The sequence below is a fragment of the Ornithorhynchus anatinus genome, chromosome 1 (assembly GCF_004115215.2).
Source record: "Ornithorhynchus anatinus isolate Pmale09 chromosome 1, mOrnAna1.pri.v4, whole genome shotgun sequence".
Classification (NCBI taxonomy): domain Eukaryota; kingdom Metazoa; phylum Chordata; class Mammalia; order Monotremata; family Ornithorhynchidae; genus Ornithorhynchus; species Ornithorhynchus anatinus.
In genome coordinates this window covers 72,662,332-72,686,831 of record NC_041728.1, presented here as the reverse complement: position 1 = coordinate 72,686,831, position 24,500 = coordinate 72,662,332, and the positions used below count along the sequence as shown (strand labels likewise).

Sequence of the window (24,500 nt, the reverse complement as noted above, 5' to 3'; positions counted from 1 at the left end):
ACTTATTCAACTCTCTCCCTCCCCCCAAAGAGTCCTTAGGTGCACCCCAAGCTTTACTTATTTGCTATACCTGATAAGACCATCACTTACCCTTGTTGTAGGTGACTACTTAAACCACATGAATTAAATGGAATTCTCTATCTCCCAGCATGTACTGTATTGTAAAACACCATTTTATGTGGCATATCTTATTGTGATCTTTGTAAGAGGCATGATACCTTGAATTTGATCAGCACTTCTGTTTCTTCTAGAGCATTTTCACATCATTCATCTAGAGAGAGAGTTGTCTTTTGCATTTAGAAGGAAACACCCCTGATGGAGAAATTTATCGTTAAAAGCAGATGTTCCTTACAGTCTCCATAAGAATGAACTAGCTTGATTCAGCTTTCTGCTTCCTTATCCATCAGCACATCACTGGGGAGTGTGCTACCTAAGTAACCAAATCCTGTCATATTTAGCTCTTGGTTTTCAAAATACATTTTTAAATGGGTGTAGGGTTACCTTGGGACAGACTGATACCTCATCTATGTTTCCTTTAGACCTACGATGTGCTTGAAGCACTTGGCTATTTTGGCGAAGTGATTTACAAATATTAATGTGTCTTCTTGAGTGTGTCCCTAGGGCACAGTGTTCTGCAAACAGAAATTATCTGTCTCTAGGTCTTTGGATACTGTACACTGAGTTGAAAGATTTTCCAAAAGGAGAGGAAACACACTGTAACTCCTATATTTATATCTCTTGTTGCACTTTCTAGCATAGCTGCACAGACTGAATTGAACAGGACAGGGCTAACTATGGAGCTCCTTTGGTAATGGTAAATGGAACAGACAGGACACCCTCGGCTGTGACCCCAGCCAGCCATGCCAACATGAAGTCATTTTAGAACCTTGAGGCACTTTCCAGGGAAGCCAAATATGCTAAGCTATTGCCAGGCCCCAGATCTAAGGATTGCCACCAAATGCTTTCTTCAGGTCTATGAAAATCATGAAGAAGCTTGGCACTGTTCTTCTCCACATATTTCTTATATCTAAAACAAAGCAGAGATCATGTCTTCTGTGGCACTATTTGATCTGAAGCTACACTGTGATGGTGGGTACTTTAGAAGATGATATTCTTTGGGCGCTGACCCAAGGGTTCTTTGACTAGGATTACGCCAACAGTGGTGAACAGTGAGGTACCTCAGTAATTGCTTTTGCCTTTCTTCTTGAAGATGTGTCCATGTTTGTTAGCTTGTAACATTTCCTCAGTGGCCCAGCTGTCAAGGAAGAGCCTGTGTAAGAGCCCTCAGAAGAGGACCCTCCATACTTGGACATCTCAGCAGATATGCCACAGGGTCCAGAAGCTTTTCCATGGCTCTGAATGCTGTCGTGCCTTCCCTAATTGTTGCTACAAATGCCAGTCTTCAAATATTGGAAGGTTCTCTATGTCATGCACTCCCTCATATTTGCTGATAAAGACTTGGGAAGGAGGCGTCGATCCTTACGTTTTAAACTCAAAATATATCTCTGAAGGAAAAGTGAGTTTTATAATACTGATTTTAAATTTTATAACACAGATTTTACAGAAAGGAAGCAAAGCTCAGAGAAATTAACCTGCTCTAGACCAGACTGCAGGACTAGCAGATGAGATGAAAATCATTTCATCCTGATTGGCAGGTATGAATGAAGTAAAAGCCCAATAGGTGGACACTCTAAGTCCCAGGGATGCAACTTAAGTAATAAAACATAGAACTAAAAGTCAGAAAATACCATTTCTTCTCATTTGTTATTGAATTCTGCTTCCTTCATTGTCCTCCTTCCATGCTGTCCTGGAATATGCAGTACACTGGAGGCAAAATCCAGTCTAACGTATGATTTGATCATGTACATAGCCTTTATGTATTCTGGCTTTCTCCTCCTTAAAATTTGGATTGGCTGAATGGCATGTTTATCAAAGCACCAAGGAATTCCAGAAACTGCTAGAGCAACTGGGATTCTGTAATGTAAATGAGGGGAAGAAACAAGGAGGGAATAGGCATGGGGAGAGGGAGCTGGAATTGAATTAAGTTTCCATCTCATATAGGTGATCAGTTATTAGTCACTATACTAGATCCCATAGAAGAATTGATGGTTAATGGTTACAAAAGGAATTGGTAAATCTGACTGGGTGGACATAAGGAGGCTTTACTAGGCATGGGACATAGAACTGTGCATGAGAGAAAAGGATCCGAATGATGAAAAACATTTTGAAAAGGAGAAAAACAATTCTAATTTTCATGAGGCAAGACAAATCAAATTAATGGAAGCATTAAAAGGAGAAAAATAAGAAAAAGAGGAAGAACTAATTGTACACTGAGAAAAAGCCCAGGTTTTTCCTTCTCTCCTCTATCCTCTTTTACCAATGTTCCTCTAGCCCTCCTTTTCCACATATTTTCTTTAGACCACAGGTCAGGTAATCCCCACCAAGCCTAAAACACTTTCCTGCTCTTCTCCATGACTACTCACAGTCCTGAAAGTGATTCTTATTCTCTCCCTGTTTCTCTCTGTGATGCACATGTGCACATTTTCTCTAGATTAAACTCATTGCAGGCAGGGAATGTGTCTACCAACTATGTTGTAATGCATTCTCCCAAGCACTTTGCACAGTGCTCTGCACACAGAAAGCTCTCAATAAATATGATTCATAGATTTGTGACAAATCTTAAGCTCATATTAAATGGGATTAGAGGTCATAAGCAGGATATAAGGGAAAAGTTAGGTCATAAGAAGAAAACTACGGGACTATTAATGGAAGATGGATTAACTGGGTATTTCATTCAACTTGCTTTCATACAAAAAGGAAAAGGGTGACAAGAGGAGGATATCCCAGTTGTTTGTGATTCTAGGGATGGGTGGTCTACTGCATAGAGAGAATCTCACCACTGACACTTCATTATCAAATACATACACACATATGAAGAGATTAGTGAAGTAGGTGTACCTTGTCTGACTCCCACTTGATCAGAAAGGAAATTGAATGTAAACCCATTTCAAGTGCAGAATTGAAAGTTGAACAGTTTCTGGTGAATTTTTTTATGGTTTTCAGTAGGTACTTACTATATGCCTGGAACTGTACTAAGTACTGGGGTAGATACAGATAATTGTGTTGGACACAATCCCTGTCCCATAAAGGGCTCACAGTTTAAATTTCCATTTTACAGATGAGGTAAATGAGGTGCAGAGATGCTAAATGACTGGTCCAAAAATCACACAGCAGACATGTGGCAGAGCTGGGATTAGAACCCAGGTCCTCTGACTCCCAGGTCTGTTCTCTCTATAGTAGACCATGCTTCTTGGTGAATGTTCTTAAAATAATTTCTTTCTAATTCCAAAATTAGGATGGATGTATAATGGAACTGTAAATTATTTGAGGGCAAGGACTGTTCTACCAACTATATTGTACTTTCCTAAGTGTTTAGATCAGTGAGGTGCACACAGTAAACAATGAACATCATTGATTGATTAGAAGGTATTGAACTGAAAATTGTAACAGTTTGTATTCCAAAGTCTTTGTAATGTTAGTTTTTGGATGTGATTCAAAAAAAATCTTATACATATTTTGCCTGGAAAAGGAGAATACAGAATGTTTCTATTCTGGAGCACCCTCACCAAAAAGATGGTATTATACAACACCTGTTGGGATGAGTGGCATCCATAAAGAACAGATTAATTTCATTAAAACAGCAACTGTTACATCTCTTATGAAGTACAAGCTATAAAATGGTGGAGCAATCTGAGTCAGTGACATTTCCTGATGAAAAGGATGAGTGGTCAAACTGAATAAATACTTCATTTCTATTTAGAGACTGCAGCCTGAATGGGTTCAGTAGGTTACTTGGTTATGGAACTATTACCAAAGACAAAAATCCCTCCAAATTATTTTAAAGTAAGAGATAGTGCACTGACTTATGACTACCAAACACATCACATCTGGATTACTGCATCAGCATCCTTTCTGATCTCCCAACTTCCTGGGTCTCGCCACTTCAGTCTATACTTCACTCTGCTGCCCATATTATCTTTTTACAGAACCATTCTAGGAATGTCATCTCTCTCCTCAAAAATCTCCAGTGGTTGCCTATCAACTTGCGTATCAAGCATAAACTCCTCACTATTGGCTTCAAAGCTCTCCATCACCTTGCCCCCTCTTACCTCCCTTCCCTTCTCTCGTTCTACATCCCAGCCTGCACAATCTGATCCTCTCATACTAACCTTCTCACTGTGCCTCATTCTCACCTGTCCAGCCATCGTCGCCTGGCCCACTTCCTACCTCTGGCCTGAAATGCCCTCCTCCCTCAAATCCACCACTAGCACATTTTCCCCCTTCAAAGCCCTACTGAAAGCTCACCTCCTCAGGAGACCTTCCCAGACTAAGCCCCCCTTTTCCTCTGCTCTCCCTCCCCATCGCTCCAACTCACTCCCTTTGTTCTACCCCCCTCCCCACCCCACAGCACTTGTGTATATATGTACATACTTATAATTCTATTTATTTTTATTAATGATGTACATATATCTATAATTCAATTTATTTATAATGGTGCTACTGATGCCTGTTTACTTGTTTTGACGTCAGCCTTCCCCCTTCTAGACAGTGAGCCCATTGTGCGCAGGGATTGTCCCTGTTTCTGAATTGTACTTCCCAAGCACTTAGTACATTGCTCTGCACACAGTAAGTGCTCAATAAATATGATTGAATGATTGAATGAACAAAATTGTGCCTGATCCAAACGTGTTCAACTAAGGTCTTTTCTGTGTCACTGACCTCCTCCACTCTGGCTTCTGCCCCTTTCACTCCATGGACACTGCCTTCTCAAAGGTCACCAATGAACGTTTTTATAAATCCAATGGACCCTACTCCATCTAATCTTCTTTGACATCTTAGCTTCCTTCAACACTATTGACCATCCTTTTTTCCTGGAAACATTATCTAACCTTGACTTCACTGACACTGCCCTCTCCTGCTTCGCCTACTGCTCTGGCTGCTCCTTCTCAATCTATTTCGCAGGTTCCTCCTCTGTCCCCCATCACCCTAACTGTGGGAATCCCTCAAGGCTCAGTTCTGGATCCTCATCTATTCTCCATCTACAACCTCTCCTGTGGAGAACTCATTCACTCCCACAGTTTCAACCACCACTCTATGCAGATGGTTGCCAAATCTACATTTCCAGCCTTGATCTCTCTCCTCCTCTACAGTATTGTATTCCCTCCTACCTTCAGGACATCTCTAGTTAATTGTCCCACTGACACCTCAAACTTAATAATTTCTGAAAGAGAACTTTCACTATAGACAACACTGACCTCCCAGTCTCACAACTCCATAAACATGGTATTTCCTTTACCCTGTTGATTCTTGCTTCACAGCATCATTAAAATCTGCCCCTTTCTATCCAAATTGCTACCATGTTGATCCATGCACCTATCCTATCGCACCTTGACTACTGCATCAGCCTTCTTACTGACCTCCCTGCCTCCTGTCTCTCCTACTCCAGTTCTTCACTCTGCTGCCTGGATCATTACAAAAGAAATCAGTCCATGTTTCCCCAAGCCTCAAAAACCTTCAGGGATTGCTTTAAAACACTCAGTCACCTTGCCCCATCCTGTCTTACCTCATTCATTTCATACTACAACTCAGCATGCTCACTTCACTCCTCTAACAATAACGTACCCATTATACCTCAATCTCATCTGTTTCACCACCAACCTAGAGAAGCAGTGTTTCTAGTTTCTAAAGCACAGGCTTGGGTGCCAGCAGGCTGGCTCAGCCACTTGGCTCTGTTACCTCATCTGTAAAATGGGGATAAGACTTGTGAGCCCCAAGTGGGATATGAACCATGTCCAACCTGATTGCATTCATTCATTCATTCAGTAGTATTTATTGAGTGCTTACAATTTGCATAGCACTGTACTAAGCACTTGGAATGTACAATTTGACAATAGATAGAGACAATCCCTGCCCAATGATGGGCTCACAGTCTAAACTCATCACTTAGTAATAATAATAATGATGGTATTTGTTAAGCGCTTACTATGTGCCACTGTTCTTTGTGCTGGCATACATACAAGGTTACCAGGTTGTCCCATGTGGAGCTCACAGTCTTAATCTCCATTTTATAGATGAGGTAACTGAGGCACAGAGAAGTTAAGTGACTTTACCAAAGTCACACACCTGACAAATGGCAGGGTTGGGATTAGAATCCACAACCTTCTGACTCCCAAGCCCATGTTCTTTCCATTAAGCTGTAAAAAACAAAAAACCTCTTGCCCATGTCCTATCTTTGGTCTGGAACCCCCTTTCCCTTCATACCTGACAGATGTTCACTTTCCCCACTTTCAAAGCCTTATTGAAATGTTTTCAAAACTAAGCCCTCATTTTCCCTACCCCCTCTCCCTTCTGCTTTGCCATTGCACTTGGATCTGTACCCTTTATTCACCCCATCCTCATGCCCACAGCACCTATGCACATATATATGTGTGTGTGTGTGTGTATATATATATATATATAATTCATTTTATTGTATCTGCCTCCCCCCTCTAGATTGTAATCTCCTTTGGGCAGTGAATGAGTTTGTCAAACTTGTTATACTATACTCTCCCAAGTATAGTGCTCTACACCCAGTAACTGCTCAATTAATATGTTTGAGCAATTTATTGATTGATAACAACCATTAGAAGGTTAGCCAAAATGGAATGGTAAACAATCCCAGCAGCAGCAACTGGCTGCTGATTTTTTGGTTGTGGTTGTTACTGAAGTGTTGTTTTTTCACTGAATTTGCTGATTTATTTCTTTCCCTACATGTCTAGCCATCCCTCCCTTGTATTTTTGATTGTGAGATGTCTTGAGGGCCAGGGCCACGTCTGACTTAAAGTCCTAGTACCATTCCCCAAAGCACAGAGCAGTGTTAGACACAAAGCAAACATATGACAGTTCATAATTATTATTATGATAGTGATGAGTGGCAACTCTGAACAATTGTGGAAAGTCAGATCCCTAGGAGCAGTCAATGGCAGCTACTCTGCTGTGATGAGCAACTCCCTATCTCCTGTCAATCAATGCTTGCTGTAGCCTCACATACCCATAGCAACAGCCCAGTGCCATCTAAAACCAACCCCAGGAAAAGACATGGAGGCAGCCCACACCCCCAAGTTCCATTGTACCACTTTGTGGGCATGCACAGTGCACCCCAAACTTCGACTCTCCTTAGCAACAAACAGTCATTTTCCTCTTCTCCTCCTTCCCCTATTCTCCTCCCCCTTCAACGAACAAGCTAGAAATCAATCAAAAGCAAGAACGATTTTAGGGCCAAAGTGCTAAAGAACTTGCAGATGGTCACACCACCTTTGTCTGGGTGACGCTAGCCAAAGTTGACATGCTCGCCGGGGCCCCCAGCTGTGGAGGTTCTGATATTGACCCAGAGGCAAGGAAAAGCGAGGCCAGCCACTCCATCTCTAGCTTGGAACATACTGTAAACAGGATTATTATTGCCTTGGGAGCACTCTGAGCAATAGTTATGGTAATTCCCTACAAAGGTGGCTGGCCAGCAAGTTCAGGTACAGCTGCGGGTGCCCCTGCCTATCCATCTGCATATCATTTTGCCTGCCAGTTTTCTGCTTAATAAAAGAGATGTTCTGCAAAAGAAGTGAGAAATAATATGACTTTCCTCACTTTAAAATCCTGTAATGATTTTCATAGAAATTCCTTCTAGATGTATTGTCAGCAAGAAGAAATGGAGATTTCTTTCTCCTCTTATTTTTCTTTTTCAAATACTACTCAAACCCTAGTTTGTTTGCTTATTTTAAGTGCTCACCAATTCACTCAGGAACTTAATTAAAAGGCCAACGTACTGCTCTTATCTCCTCTGGGTACCAATGCTATCTTGATCTCTGCTTTATAATCTTCTAAACCAAAGTTCAAAAAACCCAACATTTACTCCAATCCCTCCCCAACCCCCCCCCAAAAAATTCCAAAGCTGTAAATGAGTTTGCTTATAGGTCCTTTTTTCCTCTGTCTTAACAATTTGCTTGGAAAGGTTTGGATTACATCTGCTTTATGTTCACCGTATAGCAGAAGAAATGCATAGACATGAGCATGTCCCTCAAAGCTCACTAAGAAGCAAGTTATAATGTTAGTTTGTTTGCACTCTGCAAACAATACACTGGAAGTTTCATTGTTCCCAAATTATCAAGCACACAATTTGGAACTTCCAAAGATGCATTTCTGTAACTATGTTAAACATGAAGGATTCTTCATTATTTAGTTACAAAATTATTGATAAGCTTTACCTTTTTAACATATTGAGGATACTAATGGGGAGATAGCAAATGGCAAACACCAGGAGAACGACCATCAGCATCCGGGCTGTTTTCCTTCTAGCTCTAATCTGTTTTATTTCAGCTGCCACAGCACTAATCCTTGACTTGGTCTGTTGTCCTGGGCCTCGAGGCTGCCCCGAAGACTGTAGAGCCTTCCATTTACGCTGAACTACTGATGAGGTGCCAGGGATCTAGAAAAACAAGAGGAATTTTTAGTCTGTCTGTTTTGTGGAAATGAGTATTTCTGTTCCAGCATAGATAGGTTTCTGAATTCCACAGGCTGGATTTTGAGGTGCTACACTATTGGCAGGACATTGTAGGAGCTCAAAATCCACCTTTCAGAGAAAGATCATTGTACATTTAATTAATACCAACTCTTTGAAAAGAGGGACCATGTCTTTCTCATTGATAGTGTGCTCCTACATACCTGTTTAGGTGCTCTGCCCACTGCGGGTGCTTAGTATCACTGATGCTAATAATTGACACTTGACACCAAAAAATAAGAACATCTTGCAGATGGACGACTTAATGAATAATAGTGAATGATGAAAACATGCGATTCAGAACTCAAAACCAGGATGTGAACCGTTTCCATTGATGAAGATCCATATGCTCTTAGATAAGGGATAACTACTAGAAGTTCAAGAAATCATTTCAAGATTCCTATTTCAATAAAATTGGATGCAGGGTACATCCTGTCATAGATTTTCTAATGCTATATTGTTCTATTTCATCTTCTGTACTCAAGCATAGACTCTGCATCACAAAAGTAACCAGAAAGCATTTTTTCCATGAGTCAACACTGCCCTCTGCTGCCAAAAGTAGAGCTGTTACTTCAGTGTCAACATCTGAAGTTGCTCTCCTTAGGAGCTTGCATTTCCCTATATGCAATTTTGCCCAACCCACACCTTCAGAGAACTAGCATAAAATTATTCAATCAGGCCTTTCTCTATTGCTTTGAATTTACTGTTACCAAATGGCTTAGAGAACTAGTTATAGTTCTGCACAATACCAGTAATCATATGAAGAATGCTGTCTAGTCTAACAATTGAAATAACTAGCTTTGGTCACAACAACTTATAAAACTTTTGTTTTTTCATAACTTTTCAAAGTTATTTGATAGTACCAAGGAATAAGTCTAAGTGCAATACGTGCTTATTAATGACATTAGAAAGCTTAGCTGCCGAACCCTATAATTAAGCCTAGACAAATTGGGGAGGACAAGAGGTGAGGGAGGGTTGGGGGAAAGGAGAGAACGATGAAGAAAACATGTCACAAATACAAGGCCATTCACTCTAATAAAGTTTACTTGACTGCTCCTTTTTCTTGCTGTTACCTGAACCTTGAAACAGGCTCTCTGGAGCAACTGGCTTGAATACTTTGTGAAAACTATGCATGGCCTGTATAACAACCGATACCCCTGACTGGTGGATAACCTTTAATTTGAGGACAAAATTCAACCTTTGATGTACACATATCTGAGCTAGAGTTAATATTATGTTCTTTTTATTCATATCAATAGAATTTCTATTGCTGGAGTGCTGTGGGAAATAGAAGTTGAAATCTGCTGAGCAGATCTAAGAGTAGAATTTAGCCCTTAAGCAAAAAGCTGCTTCACTACTTGCTTTTCTTCCAGGTCTTGCTATATCTGAATCATTTTTCAACTAATACAAATATATGAAACTATGTCTGCCTGAATGTCTCAATTCATAAGTGTGTTTATGGTACTGTACACTTTTAGGTTGGGCTCTCTATATGCATATCACATTGTATACTTAAGCAATCTTTGATATTTTAAAGAAACTCATTGTGCACTGCTATGGCTTGAAGATGTTCCTCTCCCTCATTTCTTTGAGTCCTCAGGGATATAGTTGCTTTTCACTTTTGCTACTTAAGTGGACCTCTGTCAGAAAGTGCCCAAAAGGGAAGGATATAATTGGACAGGGTAGTCACAAGGTGATGGGAGAGGAGAAGGAAGAGGAGGTAATGGGAATAGTGTAGGCTCTGTAATAATAATAATAATAATAATAATAATATTGGTATTTGTTAAGCGCTTACTCTGTGCCAAGCACACTTCTAAGCACTGGAGTAGATACAGGGTAATCAGGTTGTCCCAAGTGGGGCTTACAATCTTAATCCCCATTTTACAGATGAGATAACTAAGGCACAGAGAAGTGACTTGCCCAAGTTCACACCGCAGGCAAGTGGCAGAGCAGGGATTAGAACCCACATCCTCTAACTCCCAAACACATGCTCTTTCCACTAAGCCACGCCCAGGGCGATAGTGAACATGGTTAGGGAAATGGACCTTCCTTTGGCTCTGAAAGGCAGACAGGAGAGCAGTTTCAGAAAGTTGTGATGGGAAAATTTGGGTTTTGGGTCTGGGAAATCAAATAGAATTGGATTAGGTGAACCACAGAAAAAAGAAGAGGGGACAGAATTTGGGAATAAAAGGCACGGGGTTGGTATAAGGGACTGAAGTGTGCATGACACCTTATATTAGAGATTGTATAATAAACCACACTAAGGGTCAGTTGAAGCCATCTACAGGGTAGATCACTGCAGAGCTCTGATGAGGTTGTTTTCTAGTAGCTGAAGTAGTAGTGATAATATAATAGTGGTAAAGTAGCATTTAGCATCCACTAGGAGCAGTATACTTACTAAGCATTTGGGAAATGCAGTATAAAGTGACACATTTCTTGCCCATTTTATACTTTAATGGGGAGACAGACTAAAAAAATCCATTAATAAGTCAATATTAATAATTTGAATTATGGAAAGATCCTCAACCTAACTCATTTGCACAGCACTTGCAAATAGACACAGTCCTACAATGACCCAAACACACACACATCTGCAGAATGCAAACTTAATTTGGAATACATGTCATACACTGAATAAAATTGTCACAGAATCTAGCCTTCTGTCCTGCTACACAAAAATGGTCAGTGAGACTTCCGAAGATCATTATCAGCAACATTTACTGAGTGCTCATTGTGAACATAGCATTTTACATGGCAACTGGGAAATATGTAACAAATAAAAAAGTCATACCACTTCACATGCTAGATAGCATTCAAGAACAATAACATCTCATACTGTATTACACTGTGCAGATCACTGAACTTAATTCTACAATTGCAAGGATTTTCTTCAGATTGGGGAAGAGGCGATATTTTGAGGCATGTTGTGAAAAAAACAGATTGCTTTGAGTCTGCCCTTTTAGAATATAGAGTGTCAAAGCTTTGGCCTAATTATTCTAATTCTGCTCCAGTGTTATGAAAGACCCAGATGTGGCCATGTTAAATGACCTGCAAAGAAGTTCAGTGAATTAGGGGAGCAGATTTTCTGCATGATATTCCAATGGTCTGGAAACAAATGGCTCAAGTCATCTATTCACTGGCACACATGTGCCACATATGATGCTATGTGAATTTGTTTAGAGGGATTAACAGTTGGGAATGGACACTTGCTTTTGCAAATTTGACCCACCCATTCAATTGGATGTCAGTTGCTACTAAATCAGGCTCTCAGAACCTGGTGTTTTCCACTCCAATCTGTTGTGCATTACGGGATTTTACATCCCAGACAATTCACCTTGAATTCCAATTTCTTTCCCATCTGTAAGACTTCAGAATCACATAAGGGGCACTAGCCAAGAAATATTATCAAAACAATGCACATGTATTTTGAGTTAGTTTTATTTCTCAAACTTGAAGCTGGCTTTTGAACACTTGTAATTCACTTGGTGAATAAGGAACAAATGGGGATTAAGAAATTGGAAAGCCAAGTATCTATAAGATCCTGTAGTCAGTATTGGGTGTTGAGAGCCAAGAAAGAGGAAAATAAGTGGTATTTTCAATTGATCAAAGGTATGGAGAGCCTGTACTTATGGAGACTATTGCTATGGAGGATTTCAAATTGTCTGCTGCCTGGCACCAGTTTTCAAAATGGATGAGAAACATTCACCCAAATGACTGTTCACCAGCAAGGGCTAAACTTGGTTAATGATCATCATAATCTATGGTGCATTTGGGTGTGTGTATGTATATGTATAGAATTTTTTTCTTAACTTTGATCCCAGTAGATGCTCATTAAATTCCCAAAACTATTGTCCAAAATCCTTCAGAAAAACCCTTCTCTAGTCCTATCTCAATATCTATACGCTTCTGCATTGACTAATCTGTCTTTTTGAGAAGATTCCATTTGTCACCCTGTTTGAACAAACAAAATACAAATGGATTAAAGTGACTTACCTGACGGCACCAGAGTTTTCGGAATATTTGCAAATATGCCAATATCATAAGACACAGCGGGGCCATATATGTCACCAGAAAAAAGCATATATGATACATTTTGGGATAAATTTCACCTGGAATAAAAAAAAATACTTAAACATGTGTTGTTTGTTTTTAGGCAAGCAAACACACTGACTTTTAAATGTTATTTATGCCAATGTTGGAATAAAGGCATTCTGGCATTCTGGAAAATATTTTTTAGCCCTTTTAATCTGTTGCATGGACTGACATAAAATTTGCTATGTACTTTCTGGGGACTGACCTCAGATGCCACAGTAGTCCCTCGGCCTGCCTTGAGAGGCAGTTCTGGAGCTTCCATGCCTCCTCGAACCTTCCTGGACCTCAAATGGGAGCCTCTGGGGAATTGGTCTAGACCCTGAGCGTATTCCTTCAACAGATGGAGGCTGGCATGAATACATAGATAACTCCTTGGGCAACAGAACCCAGGAATGAACAAAGTGAACCAAGGGAGTGAACCTATCTGGTTGGGCCAATGGATATCTGGCCAAGAGGCCCCAGCTGCCCTAGCTTCTGGCCAAATGGGCTGTTGCCCAGAAGTCCTGAAGCAGACTGGTGTTGTCTCAGAATCTTACTCCCTCCAGTGACTTACCTCACCACCACCACCCCCGCACCCTCCAAGAGACAAGCAGGTCTCATTATAGGATTATTTATGTATTTATCACAGCTACTGATTGAGTGTGGAGGGAGACTGCAGGATTAGCCTGCACATTTTCCGCCTTTCTTCTATTGTTCAATATGTTTCATCAATAGGGGTATCAGAGAAGCAGCGAGGCTCAGTGGAAAGAGCATGGGCTTTGGAGTCAGGGCTCATGAGTTCGAATCCCAGCTCTGCCACTTGTCGGCTGTGTGACTGTGGGCAAGTCACTTAACTTCTCTGTGCCTCAGTTCCCTCATCTGTAAAATGGGGATTAAGACTGTGAGCCCCACGTGGGACAACCTGATTCCCCTATGTCTACCCCAGCGCTTAGAACAGTGCTCGGCACATAGTAAGCGCTTAACAAATACCAACATTATTATTATTATTATTATCACCTTAATCTTTATTCAGAAGTTGTCATACATTCCTAATGCCTAAGCTGATATATAAAATGATTTCTTTATTGTTGTATTAGTGACAGGACACACTGCAAGGATTGATCACCTCAGTGCATACAGAAACAAGGAACACCAGGCATAGATAGTGTATCTGACTGTTGATAGGGAATTCATTGGTCAATAAAATCTCAAAACTAATATCATTTCACTTATATTGTGCTCTAACGTTTCTGTAAAAATCTACCACCTTGTTGGCTTTAGATGATGATAACCTTATTTTCCTGTTACATCATTAAAAACAAAATTAAATATGAGACATACATTTTCTTTGATCTTTTAAATGGTTTGGGGTTTATTCTCAATCTGGCACCTTGGGGCTCCTGAGCCTGGACGTTTTTCTAACAGAAGTTTATGACAAGGACTAGCAGTAAGCATTTGCTCCTTATAGAGTTTTAGGGAACAGCCACATATTTTCTTTTTTCTCTCTGACAGAGATGGCAACCGCCAAGCTCATCATTTCCCTGCTGGGTGTCAGGCCCCTTTCAAGTTTATCCTGTAAAGAAGCCCTGTTCCACAGGGAGCTGTCTAAGTCAAGCAGGTCAGATTGGAAGAAGAAAAAGAGCATTTCGCTTTGAAGACTTGCAGCCAGAAAAACATTTGGTGGGTCCATTTCAAAGTAACTCCAGGGTGACCTAGCACTACCAGGCACCTGAATGGCTTTGAACTTTTATGTGTTTTTGAAGAAGGTCACACATTTGCTCCTCACATAAAATAGAAACTTTAAAACCCAGACACTTACAGAGCCCCAAAGACAAAAGGAGGAAAGGTTGGAAGCTAGATTTTCCAGATACAATACTGTCATGGACCACAATATTGTAATGCAGTTCAGCATTATTATGTGTAAAAGAAAAGCAACATGTTTCAAAATAATTAGAAGTGTGAGAATGGGACTCTTTAAATGTAATCTATGAAGGAGGGGTTGTTATAATGAGAAAGGCTCACATTAAGATTCAGTCTCCAAAAATTGGCTTTCTGGGAAGATATTGGCCACAAGGCTCATCAAAGTACTTACTGAATGTTTAAATTTGGTCACAGTGAGAGCAGGAATTTTCCACTGAAGTTTTAAAACTGTGAATTTTAAGGCAAACTCCCTTTTAGATTTCATTTGACGGGGGTTCTAAAAGACAATTGTTTTGCTGAAGCTATATTTTTGGGTACCAGGTCATTTACTTCACAAATCTTTCAATTATTTCTTGTCTGCTTAAATGTCTATTGGGTGAACTGTCAGTATTGAAAACAATGAAGCCTACAAACCTTCTGATTAAATAGCATATGTTCCTTGTAGTTCTGGATTTGAAACAAATGAAAGGCCTAAGCCAAATAATGTGCTTGTTAGAAATACAAAAAAAATGGCACTTAGGGGGACAATTGAGTCTTGGATTTATAAACAGGAAATGACCTTTTGGTAATGGTAAATGGCCCAAATGAGTTATTCCAAGATAGTTATTGTCAAACAAATACCATATTGTAAGCATTGACACAGCTTTTCAATATGTACTTATTGAAGACAGATGGAAACTTTAGTTGATCAAATTTTTGTTGAAAATGAGGATACTGAGAAAGCACCTCAAGCTAGAACACCTTCCCCGTCCATTTCAGAAACAGTAAGAGTAGTTGGAGTGGTGGGGGATGGGGGAAATTAAAGGGTTCAATTGTTTAAGAGTCTGTCTACTGAGTGAGGTTGTAAAATCCCTGTAGGCAGGGATCATGTCCTTCAACATTTTGGATTCTCTAAAGCACTTAGTATGGTGCTCTGCCTGCTTTAGGTATTCAGTAAATACCACTGCCTGATTAAGTGACATCCATACCCTATACTCCACATGAACTGAGCATGCTCCAACCCTGATTTAAAGTGAACAAGAACAGGTAACAGGTATCACAGCTAGTAAGGCTGGGATAGTGCCAATTCTAAGATGTATATATTTTTTTAATTCCCCTGGGCTCTTTAACCAAATTCAGGATTGTCCTGGGTAACTGGGATACATGATCATCTTACAGAAACATTAAGAGTCCTTAGAGCAAAGTTTGGAGACTCTCCTGAAAGTTGAGAAATTTATCAAAGCCTTAATAGAATTTATTAAACTCTTTCACCTTCTCTCTGACCTTTTGTATGAAACACAAAAAGTGATGTTTCTTCTTTCACTATATATCAGGAGAAAATCTTCAGTGAATAATGTACCTTGAAGGTAGATGACATCCTTTGGAGGAGTGGATGGTTTAACATTTTCAGATCCCCAGTGAACCATATAATACTCTGTACTGTTTCAGTGATGTAATGATATATACCAGTGGTCTGAAAGTGTTCAACTTCTACTGAGGGTGACTTCCTCCCCAAAACAATCTGGTATTGTATGGAACTAATACTTTGATGTTCACAATTCCTAAATAAACTCAAATAAGCAAAATAAAATAAGATAAAATAACTATTTTTAAACATTCCTTGTAAGCAAATTTAGTATTATTTGCCTTCACAATTTTATAATGGTTATTGAATTTGACTTTGTGGAAGGCCCATTCAACTTTATGTTATTTTAATTCTGGCCTTCATATGCAGCTAAAACAATTATGGGCCATTATAAAATCATTATCAAACAGAGCTTCTCTAAATGTCTTTTACAGCTTGCATATGGATTCTTGTGCATTTCACAATAATTGCCTTCCTTTAAAGTCAGTCTGATTCCTATAATAATAATAGTAAAACTGAAAATGAATGACTAGTCACCCTTGCTGGTCAAGGATGATTTAACATATTGTAGATGTTGGCAATATGACTTCTTACACAATTTCATGCAATGTGGGATTACCTAATTTTCACAATTGATTTTCAAATGGGGATTACTACTATTTGCTTGAACCAAGGTAAGTCTAAGGCAATGAGGATAAAGAAAATGATGATTAATAAGCAGAATCTTTTACAAGAGGTGTTTTGCCTTTTATTTGGTAAGACTTTTTAAAAATTCACAGTAAAGAATTAGATAAAATAAAGTCCTGTGGCAACTCTCAAAGGCAGTATTCTATTTTTGAAAGAGATGGCAAATTTGGGGCTAAATGGGTGGGTAAGGATATAGGATATGTACATATGGGTAATTATCATTCTTCTTTATAATGGCCACTGAATAATTTCAACACATTAGGAAAAACACAATTAAGAACTAGAAAAACCACTTCATTACCTGGATGAAAAATATAAAAGTTAGCAATTTTTAACAAATTTTCGCTCGGCAATTTCAGAAGAAGAAGAAAATGTGATTTCTTGGACTTCGTGGTTCATGGACACCATTGTGTTTTAAGCAGCCACATAAAGAAAACTACTATTTAGAGGCATAGCCATCTGATTGTAATTACTAATATCCTAATTCCAATCTCACTGTACTCTGTCTTGTACTGATCACAAGGGTGATATTTATATCATACTTACCACCCCATCGCTCATCACACACTGTAAATAGAGTGGTTTTATTGGCTAATCCTGGCAACACAGTGCTGCATTCCATGACAATAGCCTGAGGAATCATTATGATACAGGATACAATCCAGATAATTATGATGCTGTTCCTGGCCCGTTTGGCAGTGCTTTTAAACATCAAAGGGTGACAAATTGCATACCATCGATCCAAGGCAATACAGCTGAGTGTTAGCACAGACACTGATACGGACACAGTCTAAGAGAAGGAAAGAAGATCAGATCAATTCATTGTTTAATGTTTTGACTGCTCATATTTTAAACTTCTTAAGAAAACTATTCACTATTGATGTTTAATGAGTTAGAATTGCTAAGCAAGGATTCTTGAAGCAATTTTCATGTTGTATTTATCTGCACAAGATTTTTATGTCTTTTTCTCAAACAAACTCAGCATAACATTTTTTGTTGAAAGATATGTTCATTTTGTCTTGCTGACTTTTTTTGTATCGAAAGAGAAAATCATAGTCTCATAATCACAATTCTGCGATTCATAGAAGTCTCCAACTTGCTCAGGGAAAACACAGTGGCATTTATTTTATTCCATTCAATAATCAAGTGGAAATTTCATTCCCATTTCAGGTTCAGTTACTATTGGACTCTGAGTTCTTTAAAATGTCTTGGACCCAGATTCCAAGGCACAAGATGGCAATTACTAACCACGTGGTGTTTAGTGAAAATGAGTTTACCAGGGTGAGGGGTTAAGGTACCAAAATATAATTTTTGGTAGCACTAAGCAGTAAACACTTTAAACAAAACTATGGCTCAGCCTTATGTTAAGGTAGGTAGATGGGCAGCAGAGTAAACTAGGCCCAAATACTTACATTTCACAGATTGTGTTGTTTTGTGTGGCATGTGTTAAGCATTTACTATGTGCTAGAAACTGTACTAAGCACTGGGGTAGATACAAACTAACCAGGTTGGATACAGTCCCTGTCCCACATGGGACTCACAGTCTTAATCCCCATTTTACTGATGAGGTAACTGAGGCATAGAGAAATTAAGTGACTCGCAAAGAAGTGGCGGAGCTCGGATTAGAACCCAGGCCCTTCTGACTCCCAGGCCCATGCTCTATATCACCCAGGCCGTGCTGCTTCTTTCTCACAGGTATAGGATATATTCCAAACTACCAAAAACACATAAGAAAACTTCCAGAAATGTTCAAAAAAAAGAGCTCTTTAATGCTTATATTGTCATTTGGTACAAGTTACTGAGCAGGGCTTCTCAGAGGGTATCAAAGTAACCAGGAGGAGGAAGGAAGTAAAAGAGTTCCTCTCCTGAACCATAGGGATTCTGGAAATATACACCCTGTGGCCTATGGGAAATGTAGTTTTCTGGCAGTTGATGCTGGCCATCTCGGTTCCATCTCCATCAATTAGCCCTTTGACCAAATTTTCCTGAAGTCAGCAATTCATATTATATTTAGAAGTACTGCACTCTCCAAATGTTAATTCAACTCTTTACATAGTTCACTTCTTAAACATTTCCATTTTCCTTCTTACAACAGTTATTCATAGTTGATCCCTCCTGATTTACGTTAATTCCTTTTTTATAAGGGATGTATTTAAGTCTTAAATCTACTCTGTATACCTTGAACCTGAAACTCCAAGATTGCTGCAGGTGGCTAGGGAAGACTTGTAGTTTTACATTCATTCTATCTTCAGTAGATAATAATTATGGTACTTATTAAATGCATACTATGTACCAAGCCTTGTACTAAGCGCTTATTCCGGATCATGAACATCCATCACATATTTCCTCCAAATTTTGTTTTGTACTGTTAGAGAGAGAATACAGTCCTGGTTGGATGTTACTCTAAGTAATGGTATTCCTTATGTTCTTATGAGAAAAAGCCAAATACCTCAATATACCAGGAGACTGGGTCCAGATGAAAGAAGATACAGAGAACCAGTCCAGGCTAAAACTCCCTTAGGACTAGTAGACCATCTCCCATTCAGGGCACTGGATCTTAATTCAATCAGAGTTGACATGGGATGGTCTGGTGCCCATTAACTCTGGCTCTTGAATCTTTCAAAAGTTGTCACCCCTTCTTCCTCTCCCTCAAAGCCCATTATCAAGTGAGCGCAAATCATCAGTACATCTCAGGTCTACTGGAGAAGGCCCAAAGGTAGATGACCACACCCACACCTTCAGCCAGAATTAGACCAGCCTGATGGCAATTGGGAGGCAAGGTGTGTCTTGCCATGGAGGTATTATATAGGCTAGTTGCCATTGCTTTTTAGCTAGCTTTTGGGAGTTTTTCACTCTATAGAAGTTGCCTCCAGGAAAAAAGAAAAAAATCAAAAGTAGTGATAAAGAAAAAAATAAAAATGGGAGGAGCTGAAGTAATAATATTATCAGTGTCCTGGTGATTCTCATTTCTCCATATCTCTTTCATTCCCCCCTTTTTCATCTAACTTGGCTGGTGTTGTTTGTCAATTCTGTCTGCTGGGCCATATATGAGAACGAAATGGAGAGAGGTTAAGGAAGAAGATGGTCAAGATGCTGTTCCATAGGAGAAAAAATATAACTATTATCTCAGGAGAAATGTTTAGCTCCTTCAGTTATAGGAGATACTTCTGAAGTTTGCAATCTGAGTCATCAGGCAAACCTACCTCTGGAAAGGCCCTGAAGTGGAACTTGTCCAAATACCGAAATTCTGAAACCCATTCCACCCGAGGCCACCTCTGAACACCATCCAAATGTTTCAACTTCTGTCGATTTAAGTAATTTACCAAACAAAGTTAGGGACATGGAATAGTCCATGTAACATTCATGCTCTGCTCTCTTCCAGTCACCATTGCTAGCTGTAAATTCTAGTTGTCAGGTTGCTTTTGAACTTAACTGCTTCCTTAAAAAATAAATCTCTTTCCCTCTTGGCAGCTAATACATGACTAACAGAAAGAACCTTAAAAACACTTGCATTACAGATGATAAAAGATCATCTCCTTTGCAATTTGACTCTTTTTTGGGGTCCTGCCAATTTGTACCTGTTGACATTTATGGAACAGGGGAAGGTGTGGATTTAAGCTAAAGAAGTGTTTAATAAAATACGAAACATCATGACCTCTTCTATGGTCTATTGTTTATTTTAAATATTTCCCTCCCAACACCATCAAGTGAATTATTGCCCATTTTAAAAACATATTTTCCATTTTATTTCTTAAAATTGCATCAACCCCTCTGATAATTAGGTCTGAACCTGAACACCCCAATTTAAAACGAATGCCTGATAAATTGCTCTTCTGGACTGCAACAGTTGCAAACAAACCATGGTTAATACCTGCAGATAGGGAATCACTTTGCAGAGAGACTCTCCAAAGAACCAGGTTTCCGTAATATCGACCACTAGAGTAGCTGGAAGACACGTGATGGTCACAAGAACGTCAGCCAGGGAGAGGTTTACGATGAAGTAGTTGGTGACTGTCCTCATATGATGGTTCTTCCACACTGCAACACAAACTGATTTTGGAAAAAAGAAGGACTAGTGAGTGATTCCTAAATGATTCCTCCAACTGCACCTCCTGTCCTAGGTGACAACACTTCTCGCAGTTGTTTGAGGGCAGAAGTAAGGACTGCTGTACATTTAAAAGTAGAGCCACCACAGGATGGGCCAATGGAAGGAAATCCTGAGAGAAGATCTGCTTCCTGGATGCTTATAGTAACATTTTACAATTTCCAACACTGCTCCAGACAGGCAGGGTAAAAGGGCCTAAGCAGTTCAGGGTGCCAATTTGCATCAACGGCTTCTGATATTCAGGGATTTGAACCCTTTAAATCAACCCCCTCTCTGCCCTCCATCTCCCCATTACCATTAAGGGTACATGTAAAACTCTGCAAGTCAATGATGTTAATAATAATAACGTCATATTTAAGTGCTTACTATGTGCCAGACACTGTATTAAGACCTGGGGTAGATACACGGTAACTGGGTTGGACACAGTCCCTGTCCCATATAGTGCTCACAGTCTTAATCTTCATTTTACAGATGAGGTAACTGAGGCATAGAGAAGTGAAGTGACTTGCCCAAGGTCACACAGCAGTTACATGGCAGAGTCAGAATTAGAACCCAGGTCATCCTAACTCACAGACCCATGCTCTAACAATCAGGTCATGCTGCTTCTGTAATGAATCTCGGCTGAAGCCTCTTTTTGATTGGTTTCTTCTCAGGGCTCAGCAACCCCAGGCCCCTCTGCAACACTGCACCCTCTGTTAAGTGGACAGTCAGCCTTTTAAAGTTCAACAGTGCTGGGCTTGGGTTACCCTGGACTTAGAAAGAGGGAAGTTGCTGGGCTCGGGGCCATGGAACCACCCTAAACTGCTGCGACAATCATTTTAGGAATCCCTTGGCTCAGTGAACAAAGCATTTAGTGATGAGGAAGCTCTGAAGAAGCAATTAATGTTCCTGCTCTGTAGAAACACAGTCATTTGAAAGACAAGGCAGCAAGTTGTTTTCATCTCTTTTCTGTATCAATCAATATGTGTAGGTCTGTTTTAAATTGAATTGTTTCACTCCTTGGGAATTTACTAAAGGAAAGAATAATTTTGATCTCTTCAGAGCCAATTAACTTCAGGTGACTGATTAAGATAGCAACAATGAAATTAGTTCCCATTTTAATCATGTTACTCCACTGCTTATTCCAGAAAGATTGTGGATTTTTATGTTTTGTGAATAGGACAAACTCTCTAATACCATGGTTTACGAAGTGCAGTCACATATGGTTGGTATATCCACCAACAAAATCACTAGATAATCAAGAGAATAAATGTACCCAATGGAATGTTCTTTTTTCATAGATTATTGTACATTACCTTTTTCATAAATACTATCAACCTTAATCCACTTATCATTTTGAACCAAATTTTGAAAGGCAAAGTCAGTATAGTTCAAGGTAATTGGGTCAGACACAGTCCTTGTCCTATATAAAGCACCCAGTCTAAGAAGGAGGAAGAACAGGGATTTTACCCCCATTTTACAAATGAGGAAACTAAGGCACAGAAAAGTTAAGCGACTTGCCTAAGATCACACAGTGGGCAAATGGTTCAACCACAGCCAGAACCTGGGTCTCTTGATATCCCATTAGGCCATATTGATCCCCAGACTTCTTTGAGAAATCCTTCTCTTGAAGGAACATGATATAACTTGAAATTTAAAGGTCAGAGTACAGAGAGAAACAAAGGGTCATTAATAAATCAATCAATGGTATTTTATAGAGCACTGTATTAAGTGCTTGGGAGAGTGCATTCCAACAGAGTGGGAAGACACATTCCCTGCTCACAGTGAATTTACAGAGTAGATCAGTCAGTCATATTTATTGAGTGCTTGCTGGGTGCAGAACACTGGACTAAGTGCTGGAGAGAGTACATTACAAATGAGTTTTTTTATGGTATTGGTTAAGTACTTACTATGTGCCAGACACTGTACCAAGTTCTGGGGTAAATACAAGCCAATCAGGGTGGACACAAACCATCTCCCCCATGGGGCTCACAGTCTTAATCCCCATTTTACAGATGACAACTGAGACCCAATGTCAAAAGCAGACAAAAGTGGCAGAGCTAGGAATAAAACTCCTGACAACAAGGCCCATGCTCTATCCATGATGCCATGCTGCCTTTGCTTCTGCACACCCCCTCTTAATAAGAATAATAATGTTAGTATTTGTTAAGCACTTGCTATGTGCCAGGAGCACTCAAGGCAACACAAGCAAATCAGGAGGTCGGACACAGTCTCTATCCCACATGGGGCTCCCAATCTTATTCCTCACTTTACAGATGAGGTAAGTGAGACACAGAGAACTGAAGTGACTAGCCCAAGATCACACAACAAAGCCAGGATTAGAACCCAGTAGAATCCAGGTCCTTCTGATTCCCAGACCCATGCTCCCTCTACTAAGCCATCTCATCTCTGTCAAAATTTCTTCAACCTTACTGTATTTTATAATAGTGTTTCCTTTTACCATTTTCCCACCCTGAAGAACTGAGTGAAGTTTTAAAATACCTTTAGATACTGAAAGAGCTTTGGCCATCTGTTTATTGTTTATATAGGGCAGCTTCCAGGTAAAAGATGAGGCAAAATAAAAAGAGCTCCACATTATGTAATTACCTGCACCAGCATAGCTGTATTAATGGATTACTGAGTTAAAAGATGTGGCCTGTATTTTCACTATGTACCATCCCATTACCACATCCAGCCTGTCATCTGGGCAGTCAAAATAAAGCATAAGTATTGACAAGGGGAAATGACTTTATACAATGTAGCTGATGGGCCAAAGTTATATGATGGATTTTACCAGCCACTTGAGTGAAGCTAATGACATCTATTTGCTGTTTGTAAGGTGTTCTCCATGTTAAAAGCCATATGATGGATTTTAGCATCCACTTGAGTGAAGCTAATGACATCTATTTTCTGTCTGTGAGGTGTTTTCCATGTTAATCTAGATGCCAATTATTGGAATCCATTAATCAATCAGTGACATTTCTTCAGTGCTTATGTGTGCAGTGCACTATACTAAATACCTGAGTGAATATGATAAACTGAATTGGTAATCATGATGCCTTCCAACAAGAAGCTTACAGTTCAGAGGGGCACACAGACATTTAATATTGAGACTGTGAGCCCTACATGGTAGAGGGACTGTCCAACCCAATTTACTTGTATTCACTCCAGGGCATAGTACAGAAGCAGCATGGCCTAGTGGCTTACTGGCAGGAGCCTGGGCTTAGGAGTCCGAAGATGTGGGTTATAATTCCAGTTCCACCACTTGTCTGCTGTGTGGCATTGGGCAAGTCACTTAACTTATCTGTGCCTCAGTTACCTTATCTGTAAAATGGGGATTAAGACTGTAAATCCTACATGGGACAATCTAAACTACCTTGTATCTAACCCAGAGTTTAGAACAGTGCTTGGCACCTAGTAAGCACTTAACAAATACCATTATTATTATTATTATCACAGTACCTCACACTTACTAAGTGCTTAACAAATATCATCTCTATGTGGATGACATCCAAATCCCTTCCCTGATCTCTCTCCCTCCCTCTAGGCGAACATCTCCTTCTGCCTTCAGAACATCTCTGTTTGGTTATCCTCCTGCCACCTAAAACTCAACATGTCCAAGACAGAGCTCCTTATCTTCCCTCCCAAACCAATCCTCTCCCTGACTTTCCCATCACTGTGGATAGCACAACCATCCTTCCCATCTCACAAGCCTGCAATCTTGGTGTGATCCTTGACTCCACTCTCTCATTCACCCCACATATCTAATTCTTCACCAAAACCTGCCAGTCTCACAGTCATGA

The 24,500-nt window shown here is 39.8% G+C and overlaps 1 protein-coding gene across 1 annotated transcript in view; it reads right to left on the bottom strand.

Moving 5' to 3' along the window:
* The window catches only part of HCRTR2 (hypocretin receptor 2), a 102,622-nt gene that overhangs the window by 7,889 nt on the left and 70,233 nt on the right, over positions 1–24,500 (bottom strand). The window contains exons 2-5 of the mRNA XM_029056465.2: positions 20,485–20,663; positions 17,160–17,403; positions 12,584–12,699; positions 8,298–8,518 (exon numbers count right to left, since the gene is read on the bottom strand). Of these exons, the coding sequence (XP_028912298.1) occupies positions 8,298–8,518; positions 12,584–12,699; positions 17,160–17,403; positions 20,485–20,663 (760 nt within the window). The remainder of the gene's footprint in view (positions 1–8,297; positions 8,519–12,583; positions 12,700–17,159; positions 17,404–20,484; positions 20,664–24,500) is intronic.